The sequence below is a fragment of the Lytechinus pictus genome, chromosome 7 (assembly GCF_037042905.1).
Source record: "Lytechinus pictus isolate F3 Inbred chromosome 7, Lp3.0, whole genome shotgun sequence".
Lineage (NCBI taxonomy): Eukaryota > Metazoa > Echinodermata > Echinoidea > Temnopleuroida > Toxopneustidae > Lytechinus > Lytechinus pictus.
The window spans coordinates 27,037,428-27,054,498 of NC_087251.1; the positions used below are offsets into that span (position 1 = coordinate 27,037,428).

At 36.0% G+C, this 17,071-nt stretch overlaps 1 protein-coding gene across 1 annotated transcript; it reads left to right on the forward strand.

The window, feature by feature from the left end:
- The first annotated feature begins 6,093 nt into the window (after positions 1 to 6,093).
- On the forward strand, positions 6,094 to 16,746 carry LOC129264643 (cytochrome P450 2U1-like). The gene is made up of 5 exons (XM_064102368.1): positions 6,094 to 6,113; positions 10,540 to 10,796; positions 12,322 to 13,223; positions 14,053 to 14,299; positions 15,694 to 16,746. Exons 2-5 carry the CDS (start codon positions 10,769 to 10,771, stop codon positions 15,876 to 15,878), a joined length of 1,362 nt encoding a protein of 453 aa, XP_063958438.1. The 5' UTR covers positions 6,094 to 6,113; positions 10,540 to 10,768; the 3' UTR covers positions 15,879 to 16,746.
- The last annotated feature ends 325 nt before the right edge of the window (positions 16,747 to 17,071 follow it).

A 17,071-nucleotide genomic window follows, 5' to 3' on the forward strand; every position in this document is an offset into this window, starting at 1 on the left:
GTTTATGGTGTTTTTTTTTTCTTTTTGGGGGAAAGTTGTTTTTTCTTATATTTGCTGCACATTCATAATTCGTATATATTTTTCATTTATTTGATTTAATTTAAATTTATCTTGTTTTATTTTATCTTATTTTTTGTCTCCCCGTCATAACAGACTTAGACTATAGGCGCCTCTTTTCCAACAGTGGTGGCATCATCAACGTTTAAATCTTAACCAATGTTAAGTTTTGAAATGTCATCATAACTTAAAAAACATATGGCCCTATTTTATGAAACCCAGACACGAGAGTAATCAACTATCACTGAATATCCTGCCTGAGTTTCAGGTCATATGACAAAGGTCAGTTAGGGTCAATGAACTTAGACCATGTTTGGGGAATCAACACTGAAATATCAACCAAGTTTCGGTTTTTGAAATGTCCTCATAACTTTGACAGTATATGGATCCAGTTCATGAAACCTAGACATAAGGGTAATTCAGTATCACTGATTGTCTTCCATGAATCATTGATCACATGATCAAGGTCAAGTCATTTAGGGTCAATGAAGCTCATATTTTATTATCAAATGAATGGTGTTTTTGTCTCACCTGCATAGCAGAGTGAGACTATAGGCGCCGCTTTTCCGACGGCGACGGCGGCGGCGACGGCGACGGCGGCGGCGGCGTCAACACCAAATCTTAACCTGAGGTTAAGTTTTTGAAATGACAGCATAACTTAGAAAGTATATGGACCTAGTTCATGAAACTTGGCCATAAGGTTAATCAAGTATTACTGAACATCCTGCCTGAGTTTCATGTCACATGACCAAGGTCAAAGGTCATTTAGGGTCAATGAACTTAGACCATGTTGGGGGAATCAACATCAAAATCTTAACCTAAGGTTAAGTTTTTGAAATGCCATCATAACTTAGAAAATATATGGACCTAGTTCATGAAACTTACACATAAGGTTAATCAAGTATCACTGAACATCCTGCATGAGTTTCACGTCACATGACCAAGGTCAAAGGTCATTTAGGGTCAATGAACTTTGGCCGAATTGGGGGTATCTGTTGAATTACCATCATAACTTTGAAAGTTTATGGATCTGATTCATGAAACTTGGACATAATAGTAATCAAGTATTACTGAACATCCTGTGCAAGTTTCAGGTCACATGATCAAGGTCAAAGGTCATTTAGGGTCAATGAACTTTGGCCAAATTGGGGTATTTGTTGAATTACAGCCATAAATTTGAAAGTGTGTTGGTCTAGTTCATAAAACTTGGACATAAGAGTAATCAAGTATCACTGAACATCCTGTGCGAGTTTCAGGTCACATGATCAAGGTCAAAGGTCATGTAAGGTCAAAGAACTTTGGCCACGTTGGGGGTATTTGTTGAATTGCCATCATATCTCTGTAAGTGTATTGGTCTAGTTCATAAAACGTGGAAATACGAGTAACCAAGTATCACTGAACATCTTGTGCGAGTTATAGTAGTTTTCAAAATCAGCACTGCTGCTATATTGAATCGCGTGATGCAGGTGAGACGGCCAGAGGCATTCCACTTGTTGTGATTCTTCATCTTAGTTTTTGTCTCGCCTTCGTACCGGAGCGAGACATAGGTATCACTATTTCCGGCGTCGTCAACAATTGTGTTGTACACCCAATAACTTTCTATAGCTTCGAGGTGGGATCACCAAATTCATACCAGAGGTCCATCTCCTGAAGGCACAGGTCAAGTTCGAATATGAGTCGAATTTGAATAAGGTCAAAGGTCAATGAACTTTCCATGACTGGCACTGTGCTGTGTTGTACACACAATAACTTTCTATAGCTTCGAGGTGAGATCGCCAAATTCATAACAGAGGTCCATCTCTTGAAGGTACAGGTCAAGTTTGAATATGAGTCGAATTTGAATAAGGTCAAAGGTCAATGAACTTTCCATGACTGGCACTGTGCTGTGTTGTACACGCAATAACTTTCTATAGCTTCGAGGTGAGATCGCCAAATTCATAACAGAGGTCCATCTCTTGAAGGTGCAGGTCAAGTTCAAATGTGAGTTGAATTTGATTAAGGTCAAAGGTCAATGAACTTTCCATGACTGACACTGCTGTGTTGTACACATAATAACTTTATATCTTTGAGGTAGGATTGCCAAATTCATACAAGAGGTCCATCTCTTGAAGGTGCAGGTCAAATTCGAATGTGAGTTGAATTTGATTAAGGTCAAAGGTCAATGAACTTTCCATGACTGGCACTGTGCTGTGTTGTACACACAATAACTTTCTATAGCTTCGAGGTGGGATCGCCAAACTCGTAACAGAGGTCCATTTATTAAAGTCATATAGCATAAATGTAGTTTTGACATGCAGTCTCTTCATGACTGCAATATGCAGGCGAGACAACGCTTGGCGTTTGCCTTGTTTTTTTTAAGTTTGCTGCTATGTTGAATCGCCTAATGCAGACGAGACTGCCCGAGGCTTGTTTTATTTATTTATTTTTATTTTATTTTTTTCCGGGGGTGGTCTTTAGAAAGGAATATTTGTAAGTCACCGTCATGTTGGTATGTTTAGTTTAAACACTCACTTTTTTCGGGGGGGGGGGGGTGAGATGATAATGGCAGATAAAAGTCCACATTTTAAAGGATGCGAGAGTGGTGACAGAGAATTTTAAACATGGAAGGTAAGAATGAGAAGGGTGTAGAAAGAGGGATTGAGTGTGGGTGGAGAGTTTGAGGGACGGGAGAATGCCACTGAAGGATATGAGAGAGGAGAGGGATATTTTAAATAATTACAATGGGGAGGGGGAGAGTGGATGAGATCATGAGAGATAGTGAATATGTAGAAACTATAAAAAGCTTTATTTCACAGAGATAGGGATAGAAATAATGAAGGCAGAGAAGAAATGTCCCAGTGTGAGATAAGTATCCTCTTTTTTTTATTCTGGAAGGTGCTTAATGTTTTCACGTCAGATTGCAAAGACTTAGCTCGCGCGCGCATCATTTGAATAGAAGTATATTTTAACTAATTCATAGAAAGAGTCATTTAAATGTTCCCCTATTTCATGTCATTGTACGATATAGTGAAAACTACAGCTCGTGCTCGCATTATTCATTTAGGCCTTTTAAGATACAGGCCCTATATTTTAATTTATGCAAAAATATATTCATATTCACGTTGATAATTCAAACGAATTGGAACTTAAATAGGGCGAAGAAAAAAATTTAACCAACGACATTTTGAATTTTACATAATGACCTGAAAGATTTAGTGACAATATTGGGAGCTAACAGTGAATGGATGATAAAATTTAAGGAACGAAAAAGCTGTTTTGGAGCACTTTGCAGCTTTAGTAGGATGCTTATGACAACATTTACTATACATTTTTTATTTTTCAAAATCTCGGGGGTGGGGCCAACTCACTGGGTGCAAAGGCCTTCCGTGCCTCCCCCTTGGTGCCGCCACTGGTCTGGGGCGGAGCCCCCGGAACCCCGTGATATTTTTAAACATTGCAGGTGGCCACTGTTTTATCAAATCGCGGGTACATGCACAGCACATATTAACTTCAACGCAGTTGCGGATAATAAACTAAATACTTTGAGGCAGCAAAACATAGCAAAATGTGGATAAATTTGTAAAAGTCGCCAGCGAGCGAAGCGAGCCAGATAAAAATTGGCCTTTAAAAATGATTAAATTCTACTCATTTGATAGTAGCTTTGGAAATTTAGCCAAAGTAAACAGGCTTTTTACGTTAAATCTAGCCAGCGCAAAGCTTTACTTAGGTTTAGGACATAATATCGGGGGATATAACAAGCCCTTTGGCTAAGGATTTTTCCCGGGATTGTTTGTCCTGATTGTGACCATTATTGCATAAAAGTTTAGCAAGCTTATAATAGACGCCATCCACCTTTCTTCCAGTTCTTTATATTTTTCAATCCTCGGCAACCCGGTCTTGTTATTAAGTTATTCTCTTTTTTCTCGTCCCTTTTCTCTATATTTTGATTTCTACCTTCATTTCCCGTTGCTTTCTGCCTCTTTCTTCCATTTTCCCACCATTCTTGCCCGTGCCATTGAGTCATATCATTTGATTTAATATCCCTCTCTTGCTAATCATGCTAATGTATTAGTATTTCAGGATATTTGTACTTCCTCACGTGTTCTTCTTTCTTTTCCCGCTTTCCTTCCATTTTCCCTATTTATGTTCTTTCTTTCTTTCCCTTTCTTTTCATTTTTTCCCTTTCTCTTTCCCCTTTCCTCTTTTTCTTTCTTTCCTTCCCTTTCCCTTCCTCTCTTTCCCCCTTTTCTCTTTTCCCGGTTTTTTTATTTTCCCGGTGAAATCCGCCAGGGGGCAGCTTGCCCCCCCCCCCCCCGCCTGTTACGCCACTGAAAGAATTGTTTCTAAAACAAAACTTAAATAACATAATTAACATAATTATATATATATATCAGAAATCGGGAAAAACTTAGCCCCCCAAATTTCTGTTTACTCATACGCCATCTCAGTCTTGAAAGTTCCCTTCACCCCCAAAATGAAGTCTTGAGAGACCTCTGTTTATCATCACTGAGTAATAATACCGCTGTTCAAGTGCAATTCTGAATTATGACCCTCTCGGGACGGAGGCATTCGAAAAACAATTCGTAGTCAATGACCATGAACAACGTCTGGAAGGCTGTATCAATGAAATATCCAGCGCATGTATGATATTTTATTTTCATGGGGGTTGCTATCGTTTATCTTGATTATGTCTCAAAGTTCTCGTCAGCATCATTTTAACCCTAAGCACATTCAGGGCGAAACGGCTTTCATGGGAATTTATCAACTTTTAGAAGACCTATTTTAATCAGAAAGTGCGCAACAATAATTTACCAGAGACTGCCAATTTTCACTTTCTCAGCAAGGGCTTTTTGAAAGGCCTTTTCGTGTTTTGTCGAAACACTCCGAACACTTTGGAAATCTTGTTTATAAGTTGTTTTCATGAGGCAATAATCATGGCGTTTCTATATTTAGTGTTTGTTGAAATCGTCAATCATCTATCCTCCATTTTTCTTTTTCTGGCCATGATCAGTTTTATGGCTTTTGGAAGTTTCGTCAAGAACAGGTAATTATCTGTACTGTTAACGGAGTTTGTAAAGATGCACGCTTTTGAAAATATATTCAAACGTAGTAATGAAATGCTTTTTATCAACCTATCTATGTTCAATATGCTATGTAAATGCTTCAAACTATAACCCATTTATATATTTCTTTATTTTTTTTTACATTGTACAATATTATAATCCATTCTAGGTTTAAAATGAAATTAAAAAAAACACAAAACAAACGCCTAAGTGGTTTCATCCCAAGTTTTGTGTAGACCAATAAAATTAATAATATTAATATGATGTCGTTATTCATCACGTTTTGATATTTAGACAGATTCATGGTGTCATTATAAAGTAACAATAAATACTGATTTTCCCGGCCGAAACTGATTAAAAAATAAACTTACCCCTATGAAAAGAGGGCTTATGGGGTTTGGGTATAGGGCGGCTGTTGTAATCATCTTTGAAGTCATCAATTCAAATTATGAATCGATATTAGTATTTTGAATAATACTGTAGGATGGTTATTTTGTCATTTTTCTATTCTGTTCATTTTCTTTAACTTGTGCTTTCTTCAGCTGTTTTACATTTCTGTTCCGTCTAGACTTTAGTTCATTTGCATTTCTTTTCAGCACTGCCCTTGCAGTCTGAACTTAGGTTATTTGAGTTTGATTTTATTCAGATTTCATTCATCCTTCTCCACATTGGATTCTTTTCCTCTGATTTTCTTTTGTCATCTTCATTCTTCTCTATGCAGGCGTTCCACTCATTCCATCCCTCACCTGACTCCTTAGTTTCTAATGCCATTATTACATAATCACCCCGACGTCTTTTATCGCCTTCATCTTATTCCTTATTGGTTTATATTATGAATTGGATTACTACATTTTAGTTGGGCTCTCCTATTTTCTTTAATTTCATTGGTTAGATTTAAGTAAATTTAAATAGTGTTATGTTTCTATAGCTACAAATTTGATGTGGGCCGGGAAGGCCTATTGTATAAGAATAGAAGTGATTTTTAAACACTCACACACAGAGAGACAACGAGACGTAACCAGATTTCTCTTCATTTCTCCTTTGGTTTGATGACTGATAGACAAGACCAATATGGGGAGAACTTGAGTTCAAGGAGCATTTTGGGGTAAAAGTTGGGAACCGGTCTATTTCACCTAATTTGAATGTGCTGAATCTAATAAGACCGGTTCCCAAGCCAATTTTTCATGTTTTGACCACCTAATTTGCATAAACAAAATGGCTGCCAAATTGACAATTTATAATCTTATTTCTACAATATTCTTTTATAATATTCGCTTTCATCGATATGGATACTGCAAAATCCTGCATACTTAACATACACCATTTGGGAAAATTTGTTATTTCTGTTTGCAGCTAATTAATTCTGCAAATTTATGCATATTTTGCAATATTATGCTATAATTTGATAATTCCACCTAAAATGTTTATTATTTTGGGTACAAATAGCATTTGTATCATTATGATAATTGTTTGGCCCTTAAATATAATACTCAAGTCAATTTCTATATGTATTTTATTGTTTTTTTATATTTCTTTTGTGTTCTTGTATTTTCTGCCATTTGCTTTGTAAATGTTTGATATGAGATCTTTAAAAACTAATATCAATGGCAGACAGATATTAAGCTTCGATGATTGAATCATTTGATAAACTTCTTTTGCCACAACTGTTAATTGTACTCAGGAACAAATACACACACATGCTCCCACACCCACACCTGTATATAGAAAGTAATATACTTGCAAGGTATAGTAGACATGCCCATTATAAAAACATTGATGCTGATCCTATAATCATAACGATTACCAAATTCAATGAACCCTAAAGAATAGAAGAGTTTAGAAGTTGGAAAACCTGTAATCATGCTGAACTTAAATTTCTTGAAATACATGTAGATATATTAAAATGTTTTATAACAGATCAAATAATCAATTTAACGTATGATTTACACAGTGTAGTTTATCAATCGGATATAAGTATCAGTACATTGTTCCTTGTAGCAAAATTATATCTTTGATTCAGCTCCATCAGAACTGCAATCATGCCAGTTAACCAAAGAACAATTTATTGTAATAAATGCAAAGGGTCTGTATTACTGGATCACTTACTAGTTTTTTTGGTCACTACCGATTTTTTTTATTTATTTGGCAACGATACATTTTCCCCAAGTCAACCATCAAAGTGATAACTGAAAACCACAGCTTTTATCCAATCCTTGCCTTGGAAGATTCTTTGACGAACGATACTGAATACAGAAGAGGAAATGATAAAAACATGGGGCTAAACACAGACTAGCTCCATGCTTAAAACATGGGCAAAACAAGGTTTCCAGCCCAGTCACTGCCCACTGCAGAACAAATTTTCACAGTGTGTCCCATGGTTAAAAAGTGCTAGAGATGCCTGTTGAAGGTAAACCAGCATGGAGATAGTTGCAGAAGTCCAGTCTAGAGGTTATCCGGTCATGGATATTTTCTACACCACATCATGTAAGTCTGATCTCAGCAATTCTGTGGAGCAGGTAATGTGTAGATTGGCAGACATGTGATGTGTGTTTCTTCATGCTCATTGTTATATCAAAGACTACGCCAAGAAATCTAGCCTTGCATACTGGAGATATATAGCTTCCTCACCTATTAAGACTGGAGTTGTAATCATAATAATTACGCATGACAGAACAAGATACTTCGCTTCTTATTGTTAAGCCTCAGGAAGTTGACCTTCATCCAACATCGAATCCTCAATGGCAACACCAACAACAGCAGCTGCACGAACCTCTGTATATTTACCTTTTTGATCAAAAGTGAGGTATACAGTTGGATGTCATCAGCATAGAAGTGTATACCAAGACCATGTTGCCACATTACAGAGCCAAGAGGAGTGATGTACAGTTTGAAGAACAAGGGACAAGGACAGACTCCCAAGGAACTCCATATCAAAGGGTAGTCACAGGAGACTGCATGCCAGTGATGAATACAGCTTCATACAGCTCTGTTGGCAAGGTAAGAGGAAACCTGCCATTGGAGTGCAGAATCATCAATTAAAAAACAGACTGTCAGTCTCCCGAGAAGTATGACATGTTCACTGGTATCAAAACCGGTTGACAAGTTAAACATAACTTAGGCAACAGCTTTCCTCATAGAAAGAGAAATCCTGGCTCTACAATCGAAGAAATTCTCGACCTAGACTTTGATGGTGATATCTCAGACTCGCATGCAGCCTATCAGAGCTGGGTAAGCTATTGGATGCTGTTGGGTTAAGTACCGACCAAAAGAAGTGGATTAATAATCACCTACAGGAACGCCAAACATGCCAGGAACCCACCATCCTCTGAAAGATATCTTCGTTATCAATTTGAAATAGTCTATCTTATGAAGATATGAAGATGTGTGAATATTAGAAGTTCGATAAATGGCCTAGAAGACATTACACAATTCCTGCGGTATTGTAAAGGTGCACTCCGAGCATTTGAACACCTGAAACAAGATCTGGTTAGACAGCATATTCTCTCTCAAGACAAAAGTTTAGGTTTTCTCTATGGATCTGTGACATGAGAATCGGACATATCTCAAGAACACAAACACGATGACTTTGATACGAACTGCCTCGCAAAATACTTGTACTAAATTGGTTTGATTTCAACAATTAGAGATGACTTTTATAATATGAGGCTGCCCTATCAATCAAGCCATCTACATGTAATGGAACACCTAATCGATGATAACTGACATTGATCATTTAACACCCCGAAGGTAAAGGTGTATATCAAGCTGGGGGAAGCTGGATGCATCTAAGTTGGATGAAGCGGCAATCCTTGATAGGACAGGTGCAGTACTGCATTGGAAAAGATATATTTTGGAGATGCACATGTAATCCGTTAATGAAGACCAATGATAAAAATTGTTATTAAAAGGATATGCAGTGACTTATTCGTTGTGGAACTTTAGAACATCACAATCTGGCTTTTAAAACACGGAAAACGGTCTAATTGATAGGCAAAATGAGAAATTAGATGGATTATATGTGGGTTCAGTTCTGAGAATTTTTGTTCAATATTGGGACAATTTGACGAGCGTAATGGGGAAAAACACAGGACATCTCATTTTCAGCAGACGGTTTTCACTTCATTTTGCTGTAGAAAAACACACTTAATATATATACATGTATGTGTGATCAGATTCTGTTGGTCGGAAACATAACTACTCCAAAGGATATTAAATGCAACTGATTGACTATAAGGAGTTGAGAATTACAGTACTGTTATGATTAAAATTTAATAATTCGTCATCTAACATTGTAAATATAAATGAATTGATTGATATCATAATTCAAGATACCATTTTATAATAAAAATATAAGCAATTAATAGTGACATTCGCTTGAATACAGATAGGTTCATGAAATTCGTTGGATCTCCACCAGTGTGCTTTTAAATGGGAAGGCCCTCCGTGCAGGAGTTTACCTTTGTATGCAGATGTGCGTGTGGGAGTGGGTGCACCTGTTTATGCCCATGGATATATGCGAATAAAAAAGTGATTACATTATTAAATCATTGAAGCTAATTATTTTCTGCCATTGATAATCAATAATTTAACAGATCCCATAACAAAACATGTACAAAACAAAAGGTACAAAATACAAAGAAATACATAAGAAAAAGAAAATACATTACTATTCACTGTGATATTATATTCTAAGGGCAGTACAATTATTTATAATGATGTAAATGCTATTTGTACCAAAAATATAAACATTTGAGCTGAAATTATCAAATTATAGCATAATGATCCAAAATATGCATAAATTTGCATAATTAATTAGCCGCAAACAAAAATAACAAGTTTTCCAGAAAGGTACACGTATGTATGCAGGATTTTGCAGTATTCATGTCTGTGAAAGCGAATATAATTAAAGAACATTGTCGAAATAATATTCTGAATTGTCAATTTGGCAGCCATTTTGTTTATGCAAATTAGGTGGTCAAAACATGAGAAATTAGCTTGGGAACCGATTTTATCAGATTCAGCATATTTGAATTGTGTGAAATAGTCCGGTTTCCAACTTTTACCCCAAAATGCTTCTCAAAGTTTATATAGGCCTCTTTTTCCAGAATGGGTCTAGTCTATGATGATTGAGTTTGCTGATTTAGAACTTATATTAGTTTCTACCCCTGAACTTATTTCTCAACCCTACAATACAAATGTTTCATCAATTTATCGGAAAGGGTTAAGCAACTCAGTCATGTATAACATACATCGTTGCTCTATTCAAAGTAGAAATGCATACAGAAGTTGCCGCGTAAAGATCAGTTTGCACACTCTAAAATTTTAAGATGTACTTTCGAACATTTATTAAAATTATGATAACTGCAGTGTGAAAACTATATTTTACGCCTCTCCCCTCCTGGTCCACCAACTGAAACATTTATATCGGTTCAAATTCCAGAGGGTCCAGGCGTTTCCCCGCGGGACCTCGCGGCGTGCCGATCTTAGGATACCTCCCATTCTTGGACTGCCGTCGACTCCATCGTAGCCTGTCGGTCTTTGGTCGTCGCCATGGCAACGTTTTCTCGCTGAAGATTGGCGCGCAGACGGTCGTGGTTCTGAATTGCGCCGATGTCATCAGGGAGTGCTTCGTTGGGAAAGCGGCGAGTTTTGATGGACGACCAGTGTGGATGTTGAACAAGGTTAATAAAGGAAGAGGTGAGGGATTGTCATTTCTTATCATCAGCATCATCAGGCCAACTCATTCGTTCCTTTATAATTCTCTATCCAAATTAAGGGCAGAGCCAGAGTAATGTTTCATTGAAGTTGTCAGAACTAGTTTGTGGTAAATTTGTCAGCTCTGACAAGTTACGAGAATCCTTGGTTTCACCCGGGTTTCACCGATTGTCTGAAGAGTACTGTGGTCAGTTTCATAAAACTAGTTGAAATAACAAATTTGTATTTACAATTTAAAGCAACTTAAATCCTTCAATTTGATTGGCTGAAAGCAAAATGTGCATTTGTTGTCATAAGTCTTTATGAAACGGAACCATGGTTTCTGTCTGTTACTAAAGCAAATGTCAAATAATAAGTTTTTCCGCGCTGACAAACTTTATGAAACGATGTCCTTTGTTAAGAGTACAAAATATGACTCCATTATGACTTCAAAATTGTGTTTTTCTTCTTTGCAACCAATTTACAAATTGATGGATCACCAGTGTTTTATTTTTCAAATAGAAATACTGTTCTTTATTGTCATGAAAGTGAATGGGTACGTGATTTCCTCGTTCCCTTTTCAATGAATATACATTAATTGTCGTTTCTACATCTCCCGTCGTGCGTGATTTGTTTCATATTCGTTTTACTAAATTTGTACAAAGTAAGAAGGCCATATTCTCACTTTCTCAATTATTTCACAGTTCTACATCTTTAGGGGGATCCAAATTTGGTTATGAAGCAATTAATGTCAAAGAAATAATTCTCGAAAATACTAACTATATATAAAAAAAATATGAAAGGAAGTAAAAGACGGCATTTCAGAAATTTTGTGTATTTTAACAAAAGGATGAACTTTCTACCTTCGACAACAATGAAATTAATCATTTTCATTTATTTGAGCCCTTATATAGATGACGCTTTTAGCTTTTTACAAGTTCAAATTTAATATCTGCTTCTCTGTTTTTCTTTTGAAATTATCGTTACATTTGGGTTGCAATCCCCTTTAAGGCATTTAGTTCATTATATGAAATAAACTAAATGTATACCTGTGTTCACTATTAACATTGTATGATGTTCGTAAAAAAAAATCAGAAGGGCTGATTTTTTGGTCTGTGAAATGAACAACATGAACTATATGCCTCTCGATGTTTCATATAATTTTTTCCCTACCACATCTCTCACAATCTTACCCTTTAATCATTCCTCAATTTATTCATACACATTTCTCTCGGTATAATCAGGCATCATTGGCCGAATTTTCCACAGAACTTGAATACTTCATTATTTTTTTTAGATATTTGATTTATAGGTTCATTACAAAAGGGAATGGTTGAATGAGAAAAATCAAAGTTTTAATCCCATCAATCTGAAATATCTGTATAGAATTGAATACTATCTGTTAACAAGGCTAATGTGATTAGCATGTTATTCAATTATACAAATTATCTTTTATCATGGTATTGGTTGCATATGAATTAAATAAAATATAGAAGGCAGTGATTTTAATTTCTATTCCATTATGCAGGTATAGCCAATGAGCAACCTTCCAAGAAATGGCAAGCCTATCGCAAGGCATGGTCAAAGGTCACTCGAGGCTTGACCTCACATGACCTCAACATGGAGGCAAAGATATCACGTGACATCAACTCCATCATAGCCACTTTAAAGTCCAGTCAAGGACGGCCAATAGATGTCTCCAAGGTGGTACACATGGCTCTTTGTAACATTATCTGCTCTCTGTGCTTCGGGAAGAGCTTCTCCTATGATGATCCCGACTTTCAGAAACTACTCAAGATGGCAGACCAGTTCTTCCGTTATCTTTCTAGTGCCAGTGCCGTTAATTTCTTCCCAATTCTCTGGTATTTGCCACTGAAGGCCAACAGGGCTGTGACTGAGGGTTATGAAGGGATCTTTGCCTTCGTGAAGAAACTCGTAGAGGAAAAACAGGATGGACAATGGAAGAGTGAAGCCCATGGGTTTATTGACGTGTGCTTGGATGAAGCAAAGTCTAAGAACTGCGGTGGTCTTAGAAAGAAATCAAACAAAATGTCCGCAGATATACAAGACAAAAATAATGATCGAAGAGGACTCAAAAGAACTGTAGTAAATGGAGAATGTGATTTCATATCTAACAAAGATTTCCAAGTACGTGACAACATGGCCCATGAAGAAATAGACAAGAAAGAGAAAGATGCCCTTGAAACACCTGATGAGTATAATCAACAAGCCATCTGTGAAGACGTAACATATGTAGCAACGGATATGTTCATAGGAGGGGCGGAAACAACGCATGCTGGTGTGATGTGGGGCCTTGTCTTCATGGTTCTCTACCCAGACATTCAGGCTAAGGTCCAGAAAGAACTTGATGATGTGGCGGGGGACAGTCTGCCAGTCTGGAGCGATAGACATCGTCTACCATACACACAGGTGAATTATCTACTGCAAAAATTTTAACCTGTTGGACCTGGCTGGTTCTGGTACAAATGCTATTGGGATTACAGGATGAAGTAATCTGCAAAATGCAATCAAAATCAACATAAGTTTCAGTTCAAGAAACACACCCTTAGATTATGTGAAACTGATCATGATCATTGCCAATTCTCTACATCTGTTTTTTTTTCTCTAAAGCACTTGAAAACATTGTTGCTCTTGAAGGTGTTCCACCAATCTTGAAACTTGATTTCAGAATTGATTTCAGTTAATGAAACCATCTTTTGTAAAAAGCATAAAAGTCTAGTTAAACCCCCATTCTACAGAGAGGATGACTAATTGAAAGGCCAGGAAAACTTGCTGGATCGTTAATTTTCAATGATTCTGAAGTTCTGAGGTTTTTCACAATTGCTGACTAACCTTTCACGGTTTTCATGGTCTCCAAATCTTTTGAAATGTTTTAGAACAGTCTTTCAGAAGTCTTTTAGAGGTCTCTCAATAAACTTTCTTGATAGTCTTTCCATAATCTCTCAGTTTTGGCGAATGTCACTGAAAAAGATAACTGAAAGATCATCATGAGACAATGATAAGGCATAACTGAAAGATCATCTGATTTACAAAAGATTACTGAAAAATGTTGAAAGACCATTAAAAGATCACTGCATTACTAGTGTAAGTTCAACTAGAAAATAAATAAAAATAAATATGACATCATTTATGTGGTAAATATTCATAACCCTTATAAGTTATTAATTAAGGAAATATATTCCATTATATTCACAAAAAACAATTGGTAATAACATCAGTCTTTCATTCCTCAATAAAGGCCTGTCTGCAGGAGATCCTACGCCTTGGCAATGTCATCCCCATCGCAATCCCTCATGTGACCACCAGTGATGTCACATTATCTAATGGATGTCATCTTCCTAGAGGAACAACTGTCTTGTCCAACCTCTACTCATGTCACATGGATCCTACAGCGTGGAAAACCCCAGAAGAATTTCAACCAGAGAGGTTCCTTGACTGCGAGGGAAAACTGAAACGATTTGACCACTTCATGCCATTTTCATTAGGTAATGTTGTAGTCGTAGAAGTAGTAGGAGTAGTAGTAGAATATATTCAGAGGCGTCGATCCTGGGGGGGCAGGGGGGGGCGATTGCCCCACCAATGAAAATATTGGGTGGGCAAACATACCGTTTTGCCCCCCCAATAATTCTGCTTGTGCAAAAATAAAATAAGATTGTATAATGTTACACAGAAATCAGCAAGCAAGATTGATCTACACAACTCGTTCTTTGTTTAAAATCGTGCTCAAATTGTCTACTTTTTCAGATTAAATTTAAAAATTTTAAGCTCGCGCTTTGCGCTTGCATCATTTCTGTAGCAAAAACCCATACTTTTCATGATTAAATAGGTGAATAGAATGTCCCGTTTTCAGTTCTAAACCTCAAAAGCACTCCCGCTTCGATTTGCAATAATCTATTGTTGGATATATATCTTGTTCTTTATTAAAAACGTCCATTAAACTGTCATTTTTTTCAGATCTAAATATCAAAATTTTCAGCTCTATTGTTTTTGATACCCATCTTAATTATTGGTACCAAAAATTCTTAGAATATCAGTCAGTATTTAAAGAAATTTCAGCTCGCTCTTAAGTTACTATACAAACAGTCCTAAACAGGTACCTTTTTCTGGTTTTTAGGTCCGTATACTATAAAATTTCGGCTCGCGCTTTGCGCTCGCATTGATTTGTTGATTAATTTGTTGGTCAGATGTATCTCTCTTTCTCATGAGTCATATATATATATATATATAGGCCTATGTATGTGTGGGTTTGTTTGTTTTGTGTGATCGTGCGCCTTTGGAACGTTGATTCATGATTTTTGCCCCCCCAATCTTAAAAATGGATCGACGCCCCTGAATATATATATATATATATATATACGTAATATAATCAGCCACAGGGACCATTTTGCACAAAAAAGTAATAGACAAGGGAGCTTCAGTATTTTACCACATTCTGAAAATGAAGAATACAAAAATTGATAGCACTGAAACAATAAGACACATGTTATAAAGATTTGTTAATTAAAAATAAAACACTTTCATTTAAGAAATAGATGTGTCATGGCCAAGTGGCCTTAAGAACCTATGCACAAGAATGTCTGGAATTCAGCAAATGGCTGATGAGCAATGCATTTCATCTACATTGTTTATTCACATCTTATGAATGGTGATGTCAAAAATTGGTCTGATGTAATTAGTATATATGATAAGCACAGGTCTGTAAACACAGAAAAAAACAGGGCAAGATTTTTTTTTAAGTTGAAGAATAAATTTTGTTTGCATCTGTGAATTTTAGGGTTTTGTGAAGAGCATACTAACTTTTGTTGTACACTGTTTCTATATCTCTGTGTGCATTCAATATTTTGGTTCAGCTTCACACGCCTTTTTTCATCATTCTCAGGTCGTCGCATGTGCCTTGGGGAACAGTTAGCTCACATGGAGCTTTACCTTGCATTCACACATATTCTTATCATGTTTGATGTCAGCCTTGCTCCGAACGAACGCCAACCAAGTCTTGACGGCCGCCCTGGGATAACACACAGTCCATACCATTTCAAAATATGTGCAGTGTCAAGAAAATCTTGAATTTGAAAAGATAATGACAGGAAGACTAGTAGACAATGAAATAAGATGGAAAAAGGAATATGTTCAATTTATTTTTAAAAATATATTGTATTTTTCTCCCAATACATACAATATTTTGTGATTACACACAAAAGGCCATGTACATGGTTCTAACATACATATAAGTAGGTTAAAATATGAATACAAATATGATATATGAATTGTAATGGCACTTTTTTATGAACTAATGGTAGCTAAAACTGTCATATGGTTTCTTTTTGTGTTTCAATCTGATTTCTCTCGAATAATATGAATGAATTTAAGAAAATGAGAGTATTTTTCTTCCGATACATATCTTTGTTTCTTATGGTTTTAACATACGCATAAGAAGGTTACACAATGAGTAAAAACTTCAAAATTGACATCAACATGTGTTTATTAATTATGGGTATTGCATATCTGTCTAAGCTGTTTTGTTCAGTTTCACTGGACTTCTTGGCCTGTGACATAAATCTCAGTAATCGATTTTACAGTTGATTTGTACGATTGATTGCACATAATGACCAATATTATCAAGCATAAAAAATCAGGCCTGCAATCAAAAGGTGGGCATGATGTAATGGGACCCTGGGCTCAATAACAAGAGAGTAATGATTGATAACAGAACATGCTGTGGCCAATCAAGATCTATGACTAGTAATCGATTAGAAATGTTTCATTTTGGCACATGATCACAGACCTTTTGTGAGACTTGGCCATGGTTTCACGCTGTAATGATCACCAAACCATAAAATGTTATCATTCCAAGAGTATAATGGGGGAGCCTATCATGAAATGACTTGATGGACCTTTTATCCAACATTTATCTTAGGAACTTTGCTCCTCAGCCAATATAAATATATATAAATGAATATAATATATATAAATAAATATAATATATAAATATATATATATATATATACATAAATATATATATATATATATATTTTTATATTTATATATATTTTTATATTTATATATATATATGTATTATTAATAAGTATAGAAAAAAAATTAATAATGATCAATTTCAATATGAGGTATGGTATTGCATTTCGGCCTTATAGACGGGTCAATATACAACCAAAAATAGCCTTACCCGTAACAAATTGCAACAAATGATTTTTCAACGGCATTTTGTATTATTTGACCTCAGGAATAACATACTAAAAATC